The sequence below is a fragment of the Ascidia mentula genome, chromosome 8, assembly GCF_947561715.1.
Source record: "Ascidia mentula chromosome 8, kaAscMent1.1, whole genome shotgun sequence".
NCBI lineage: Eukaryota > Metazoa > Chordata > Ascidiacea > Phlebobranchia > Ascidiidae > Ascidia > Ascidia mentula.
The window spans coordinates 18,980,689-18,988,655 of record NC_138573.1 but is presented as its reverse complement, the minus strand read 5'-3'; the positions used below and the strand labels follow the sequence as shown (position 1 = coordinate 18,988,655).

The 7,967-nt window shown below is 36.7% G+C and overlaps 2 protein-coding genes across 3 annotated transcripts; both read right to left on the bottom strand.

Moving 5' to 3' along the window:
• Nucleotides 1-524: 524 nt before the first annotated feature.
• LOC145912182 (choline/ethanolamine transporter flvcr2a-like) lies at nt 525-3,115 on the bottom strand. The gene is made up of 3 exons (XM_082999589.1): nt 1,699-3,115; nt 888-1,098; nt 525-624 (listed from the first exon to the last, which is right to left on the bottom strand). Exons 1-3 carry the CDS (start codon nt 3,113-3,115, stop codon nt 525-527), a joined length of 1,728 nt encoding a protein of 575 aa, XP_082855715.1.
• A 943-nt stretch (nt 3,116-4,058) lies between these two features.
• LOC145912719 (retinol dehydrogenase 14-like) lies at nt 4,059-7,790 on the bottom strand. 2 transcript variants are annotated; one of them, XM_083000281.1, is made up of 6 exons: nt 7,490-7,790; nt 6,916-7,054; nt 6,500-6,609; nt 6,081-6,249; nt 5,496-5,706; nt 4,059-5,232 (listed from the first exon to the last, which is right to left on the bottom strand). In XM_083000281.1, exons 1-6 carry the CDS (start codon nt 7,667-7,669, stop codon nt 5,133-5,135), a joined length of 909 nt encoding a protein of 302 aa, XP_082856407.1. In that variant the 5' UTR covers nt 7,670-7,790; the 3' UTR covers nt 4,059-5,132. The 2 variants fall into 2 exon arrangements, with proteins under 2 accessions (XP_082856407.1, XP_082856408.1); XM_083000282.1 differs by having other exon boundaries at nt 4,059-4,505.
• Between the last annotated feature and the right edge of the window lie 177 nt (nt 7,791-7,967).

The following is a 7,967-nucleotide window of genomic DNA, read 5'->3' as shown; positions in this document are numbered from 1 at the left end:
CCGCTGGAATGCAACCCGACGGAAGCAAAACAGTAAAATTAAATCAAAATTCCAAAGTTTTGAACAAATTTGCCCAAACATTTTGTGACAGATGCGGAGAAAAATACAACGAAAAAAATAAACAAATTTAGGATGAACATAATTAACATTGTTGCAAAACAACGGGCATTGCATTGCATATGTTTTGCAAACAACAGGGTTTGTATGGCATTTCTATGCTGAAACTATATACTTAACATAATATTGAGACAAATACACTGAAATAAGGTTGAAGTTTGAAAAAAAACAAGTTTTTTGTGCAATATGAATGTACTTGGTCATCGTTACTGTTGGTGGAAAGTGCAGAAATACAACAGAACACAGCAATGTTACTACTGATGAGGTAGAACAAGAACTTGACATATGTTTTAAACTAAATACAAATGTGTACAATAGAATTTTGTACAAATGATCCAAATACAAATAAACACTATAACTTAGTAAAGTAGTTTTTACTTTATGAAATAAATGATAAAATAAAACATTCATTCTTTGAGCTTGGTCATTTCCAAACTAATGTTCCACAATCTTTCAGCATCAGCATCATTTTTTGTTGCTTTTGATTCATTTTGCAATTTGCAGTCGCTGATATAAAAAGGGATTACTACACTACAAACTAGCTTACAACTTTCTTCATAATTAACAAGGCAATAGTGAATGCAAAATACTAAACAACCTGGTTAAACTGGCCCTAATGTCCCACTTAAACTACAACCAATGTATTGTAAACGTTTATATTACTAATGACAGCGTGGTTTACACAAAATTTTTATGTTGAGTTTTGTAGGAAGCAAAGAAGCAAGAAATTGTCATAATTAAGCAATTTTGAGAAGAAATTAATTACTCACCCAAAATATTTCCCAGTAACTCCATCTAACTCAGGAGCAACAGCGCAATATATAGAAGTCTGCGCTCCTTCTTCAGGTGTTTTCCACTTTGTCAAAAATCGATATGTTTTAAACACAGTCTTCCACATCCAACTTCCCGGTTCATCAAAATGCCTCTGCAGGTCAGTTTTCACAACTCCTGGATGGAGACTGTTCACGGTGACACTGCTACCTGGTTCATCAACATGTTTACTCAACTTGTGAATATTAAAATGGAAGTGTCAACAAGTATGTGCAGACCTATGTTTCACTTCTCGCATTGTATACCTGCGGTTACTGTGGCATGCTGTTAGTGAGAAAACCGGATATATGTAAACCCCACCCACTGCCCTTAAACCATTTGAAAGTGGAAACACACCAAAGGGTTTTAGGTTCCTGTTTGAAATGCTTTTGTTGTATTAAGTGTTCATTGTCTTTGAGAAAAACGCAAGTTGAATTACTTTATCTCCCTGTTAAGTGCAAGAAGTGAACAAATATCCAGCAGATATAACGAGTTGTTTTTATTTCATTGCGCTACTTTTGACAGTTATAGTTTAAGAAAACGAGGTAAAAACAAACAGCCACAATCTAAGAGGTTTATGAGAAAAGCGAAGCAAAACGTAGTTCAAACTATCAGTGAAAGCGTTTAAAAACATTTGGAGCATCTTAAGGTGTAAGCAAAATTCTACACAAGGATACAATAACGCGCATTAAAATAAACTGAATAAATGCAAAAATAATTTCCCGGTTTAGTTTCAACGATAATCAGGTTCGATTCCTAATTAATTCCGACCTTCCAACAGTCTGGACGTTTCGCTTTTTTCCACTTCAAGTCTTTGAAGTTTAACTCTGGCCGTCCATGTCAGGATGGATCCAATAAACATCATCAAGCTTTGTAATATCAGGACAGCGAATCCCCCCAAGTAATTGTAAACGAACCGACCTAACTCAGTAATTAGAGTGCCATATAAAGTGTCGATGAAAACCACCCAAAGGTTAACAAACCCCACGTCCATCGGGTAAGTGTGTTGTGTGATAATTTCCATGACAGCGACAAAACAAATGCGGGCAAAGACCGCGTAAACTGCGTTGAACGCAAGCACGAACCAGACTTGATTAATGAACACGCCCGCCGCCACCAGGGCGGTCGCAAAGACGGAACACAAATTAGCTACTTTTAATGTTACGACGTAATTTTTGTATCTGTCCACAAGCTTCCCGCCAAAACCAGCACCAAACATGCCGCCAATACCGTAACTTATCAAAATCCAACTTGTCATTGCGTAAGGATTAGTGACCTTCATGGCTCGTATGATTTCACCCAAAAAAGCGATCTCCATGGCATATGTCTGAAGATACAAACCCCAGCAAAATGCAAGCATTAAAAACGTTCCATCGGAAAACAGTCTTTTCATTTGATCCAGAAATGACCTGAGGTTTTCCACGAAGGAAGTCTGGTCGTCCGACACTTCCTCCTTGACACGCTTGAGTGATTGCGCGTGGGTTGGTGGCTTTGGTGGAAGGTCGGTGACGAAAAAGTAATAAAACAAAAAGATGAAAGCCGCCACTGAAGCGTAAGCAATGTAGTACAAGAAGAGAGACTTGACGCTGGATCCCAGCGAATTCTTTGCATGATCACCAAACAGGTTTGTGATCCCTTCTGATGCGTTAAGCTGTTTCGAGCTCGTATTGGAGGGAGTTTCCGGGTCAACGATGTAACCCATCAGACCTGTCCCCAGTATCCCGCCAAGCGAACTCCCGAACATACTCAACCCCATCACCGTCCCAACTTCATTGTCGGCGAACCACAAAACTGCCAACGTCGAAATTATCGTTTTGGACAAAAGTCTCCCGATTCCAGTCAAGATATTCCCGAATACAGCCAAGCCGAAGAGCGAGGGGTGAAGGAAAGAAGAACTGAGGAGTCCAAGACCGAGAGTCAGACAACCCGCTCCAACCAGCAGAAGTCTGCGTAACTTTATCTTCTGCCGAAACGAGAGCCAGGCAAGAAACGGGATAACCAGCATGGACCCCATGTATCCTCCAGTTAATATTAGGTCGACCTGTGCGTAGGTGACACCGAAATATTCCGCGTAAACATCATTGACGACGCCGTAAGATAGATTCGCAACCGCCGCAACTTGGTACAGTGACGTCGCTGCTGCAATCAACCATCGAACTCGGGAAAGAGCAATCTCCTGCGCGGCCATGCCCAATTATTTAGGTACAAACAAAAAACAAAATATTGTCTTTTGCAAAGCACAGAGGTTGTATAACCTATGCATGTACCTGTGATTAAGAAACATTTATATGTATAAGTGCCCAAAAAACATGGGTTTCGCTACTAATTATTTTCAGACAATAAATGTTTAGAAAAGGTGAGTGTTATGGTTTCTTCAAAACCTGTCAAATTTCAACTGTCTCCCTGTGATTCTTGGTGACGTATAAACATTATTGTAAGTTAAACTTTAAAAACACCATTGTTTCTTGAGGTATCCGACCTTAGTATACTTACTCAACTGCAGTGGAACAATAAACCTTCAATAAGCTGCCCTGTACAGGTGCAAGACAAACTGGCTCTCCTGCATCAATGGCACTTCCACATGAAGTTTGAAACTTCCAGCATAACGCGGGGTAAACCAGACTTCGATGAGTTAAGAAATCCGTGTTGTTTGAAAACTAGTCACGATTTGTCCAAATAACTTTTGTTCAGCGAAGAAAGTAAACTAAATTGCCGGACGATGGAATTTACACGAAAAAAACATTGCATTTTCGTAAATGATATGAGATTTTTCTAAAAAGTCATATCAAAACTTATCAAAACGACGCACAGGTTTTCATATAATCCTGAAAGCTAAAAGTGAGGCAAATCGGTAAGCTACGTTTTATAAACAATTATCAGCTATGCAAGAAGAATGCAAAAGCGGTTGCCTCATCTAAACGTCAGCAAAGAGTTATATTTAAATAGGATTTTCAAACGCCTGTAAACAAAAAACTTGCGGACAGAATCACCAAATCAAAGCCAAGAAAATCATAATGATATTGCAGAACTATTCCCGGAACCTAATGCAACGAAATATACACTGACTCTATATATCCTGCACCACATTTTGTCAACATGTAATGAGGTTACACCAAATTTACATGCAATGATACACGTTAAACATTTTATTATACTTGACATCAAATTACTAACAGAAGTTTACGTTACAAAATTAGCATTGCATTAATTCTCATAGTGTCGAATAGAATGGAAGAATATGCAATGACCAAACGCCAGACTGTAACGCAAGCAGAGGAAATAATTTACGCTAAAACATGAACCAGCACTTAACAGTTCACATGGGAAACAAGATTTTCCCACACACATGCATTAAACATATTGCACAACTCAGCGGCTGCCTTTGTGTTGATGACGTAGCTATAACTTAGCTTGGAAACTATAAATTCGCACACATATATTTGCATTTGTTTTCAGAGAAATTCTGAGGTTAAGGTTTGCCAACATAAATTTACCAAGTGGACGCAGGTGGGTTCAATAATGCTGTGCAAACCCTGGACATTCTCCATGTATCCAAATATTTCCTGTGTGTTTATTTCCTGTCACAGACATAATTTAAATTTGAATTCAACATGTAATATCCTGATGTGCTGTGAATATGCAAATGCACGGCAGTTTTAAACGGTAGATAACGTGAACAGTCAAGCATTTCGTAGTCCGCTACAATGCAACCCGACGGAAGCAAAACATTAAAATTAAATCAAAATGCAAAAGTTTTGAACCAATTTGCCCAAACATTTTGTGACAGATGCGGAGAAAAATACAACGAAAAAAATAAACAAATTTAGGATGAACATAATTAACATTGTTGCAAAACAAAGGGCATTGCATTGCATATGTTTTGCAAACAACAGGGTTTGTATGGCATTTCTATGCTGAAACTATATACTTAACATAATATAGAGACAAATACACTGAAATAAGGTTGAAGTTCGAAAAAAAACAAGTTTTTTGTGCAATATGAATGAACTTGGTCATTGTTACTGTTGGTGGAAAGTGGAGAAATAGAACAAGAACTTGACATATGTTTTGAACTAAATGCAATTGTGTACAATAAAATTTTATACAAATGAACCAAATACCAAGAAGTACTTTATCAATACAGATCCCCAGTGTGATTATTAAAGTAGTTTTTACTTTATCACATAAATAATAAAGAAAAACATTCATTCTTTGAGCTTGGTCATTTCCAAACTAATGTTCCACAATCTTTCAGCATCAGCATCATTTTTTGCTGCTTTTGATTCATTTTGCAATTTGCAGTCGCTGATATAAAAAGGGATTACTACACTACAAACTAGCTTACAACTTTCTTCATAATTAACAAGGCAATAGTGAATGCAAAATACTAAACAACCTGATTAAACTGGCCCAAATGTCCCACTTTAACTACAACCAATGTATTGTAAACGTTTATATCACTAATGACAGCGTGGTTTACACAAAATTTTTATGTTGAGTTTTGTAGGAAGCAAAGAAGCAAGAAATTGTCATAATTAAGCAATTTTGAGAAGAAATTAATTACTCACCCAAAATATTTCCCAGTAACTCCATCTAACTCAGGAGCAACAGCACAATATATAGAAGTCTGTGATCCTTCTTCAGGTGTTTTCCACTTTGTCAAAAATCGATATGTTTTAAGCACAGTCTTCCACATCCAACTTCCCGGCTCATCAAAATGCCTCTGCAGGTCAGTTTTCACAACTCCTGGATGGAGACTGTTCACGGTGACACTGCTACCTGGTTCATCAACATGTTTACTCAACTTGTGAATATTAAAATGGAAGTAAAAGCAGGAAAAGTATCCTACAGACTACATCCAGGTTACAAATATTCTAGTTTAGCAAGAAAGTAATGAACAATCACGATGAAAAACAAATTTGGACAAAACTGCCATGTTTTGTCACACTTTAATTGAAAATCAAATTGAACAGAAAAGAATAAATTTGGTGCAAAGATGTCTGCACAGAACTTCTCATGCAATTTCTTTACTTTGAAACACGATTAAACCATGTAGCTTTTTTCGGAAACTTTTTGATAAATTTGTTCAATATTTTCTTGTTTCAATAAGTTTAGTGATGCATTTCAGTCCTATTTCATGTTTTTATGCTTACCCTCCAACTGTTTTGACAAGTATCTTGAGAAGAGTACATTTGCAATTTTGCTTTGGCAATAAGCTCCCCATGAATCGTAACTTTTGGTAGAATTCAAGTCATCAAAATTCACTGAACCAAGCTTTATTGCATCCGATGACACCACAACAATTCGACTTGAGGCACTTTTCTAAATTTGTAAAAGTATGTCTGAAATTCCATTGGTAAAAGTAAGCAAATTATAACAAACTGGTATTTAACCAACAATTTAAACATGCGTGTTCTGCAACACTTTTATATTTTGTGCAACTATATTATTATTTGTATTTTACTCCAGCGAGAAAAATATGTTTTTGGATAACAAAAAAATATAATATCTCCATTGTTAAATGCTTGTCAAAACTTGTTGCTATGTAACGGTAACACCCTGGGTAATTTACCTTAATTAAATCCAGTAAGAGATGAGTAAGAAGAAAATGTCCCAGATGGTTTACACCAAACTGCGTTTCAAACCCATCAGCAGTTTTGCCTTCAGGACACATCATCACACCTTGAAGCAAGCGAGAGGTTATTTGAAAGCTTTCGAATGTTTTTGGTCTCCAGAATACATTTGTAATGAATGGGGCTTCTTGTCCCAATAAAATGAATAAGCATTAATTTGAACAGCAAGAAAAATATTAATTTATAGATGTATTTACCCAACAGTGATGCAATAAGATAAGGAGTAGTAGAACAAGCTGCACAGTTCTTACAATGTTATCTTTCAAACACAAAATAATGTATCACATGACATCACACTTACTGTAGCAATAAAAGTTAACAGAGCATGACATGAAAGAAGACAAACAAATCATACCTGCATTATTGATGAGAATATCGAGTCTTTCTTCTGTTGCGTTTATGTCTTCAGCAAACTTTCTGATTGAATCAAATGAAGCAAGATCCAGACTTTTGACAACCACCTTGTCCTCAGGACATTTTGCTTCTTCAACGATCTGATGGTAATATTAATATATTATGTTCATAAAATGAGATGCTTGCTACATAAACAATGCACAGTTTTAATGAATCATATGTGGGTGTATAAATAACAAACTATACAAACAAACACTTATTAGAGAGCTGCAGACTGTAGTACTAATGTTTCAACCTACAGGGTTTCAACAGTGCAACTAGTGATTGTGTCACGGGACTAGCTTTAGCTTTAAAAGCTATGCACTACTGTCTGCAGCTCTCATTAATTATTACCGCTCTTTTGCAAAAATACACTGTTTATTTTTTTTTCTAATCTAATCAGAGTTACCAAGGGATTGGCAAAAACAGATATACCAATATTTATACAATGCAAATTGTATTCGATGTCATATAATCGCTTCATATTACACTTTGAAACTAAACACTTCACATGATGGCCCACATAACAAGCATACCTTTTTTCTGGCATCTTCCGCTTTTTCAGCATTTCTGCAACCAATAATAACCCTGGCTTCACGCCTTGCAAGATCCACAGCCGTGTACAAACCAATACCAGTATTTGCTCCAGTTATAATCACAGTTTTTCCAGACAATTTAATATTTTTCCAACTTCTATCTTGCTTACTTGAGCTCATTTTGTCATGAATTCCTATACTTCAAAGCAACTTCGGCGTCAGTAAGATCTTGGCTATTTTGTACTCGGACCGACTTACACAGAGTACTTTAATGCTGGAACATTAACGCAGCTACAGTGGAATCATGCTTTGAGGAAGGTATTTGAGAATGGGCGGAAGCTGTGACGCTACTCAACTGATGCGTGAAAATTATTTGTAGTAAATCAACCACAACAAAATGATCGTAACAAAACAGGGAAACCCCCGAAACAAAAATTTCAAAACAGTTATTTGCTTCTGGCCACTAAATGTCGCACGT

Excerpts from the sequence above, each read along its gene's own strand:
- LOC145912182 (XM_082999589.1), bottom strand. The coding sequence starts at position 3,115 with ATGGCCGCGCAGGAGATTGCTCTTTCCCGAGTTCGATGGTTGATTGCA. Across the intron at positions 1,099-1,698 it reads AACGTCCAGACTGTTGGAAG|GTAGCAGTGTCACCGTGAAC; the intron begins GTCGGAATTAAT and ends TTGATGAACCAG. Across the intron at positions 625-887 it reads GTTACTGGGAAATATTTTGG|CGACTGCAAATTGCAAAATG; the intron begins GTGAGTAATTAA and ends TTTTTATATCAG.
- LOC145912719 (XM_083000281.1), bottom strand. The coding sequence starts at position 7,669 with ATGAGCTCAAGTAAGCAAGATAGAAGTTGGAAAAATATTAAATTGTCT. Across the intron at positions 7,055-7,489 it reads CGGAAGATGCCAGAAAAAAG|ATCGTTGAAGAAGCAAAATG; the intron begins GTATGCTTGTTA and ends TATTACCATCAG. Across the intron at positions 6,250-6,499 it reads TCTTACTGGATTTAATTAAG|AAAAGTGCCTCAAGTCGAAT; the intron begins GTAAATTACCCA and ends TTACAAATTTAG.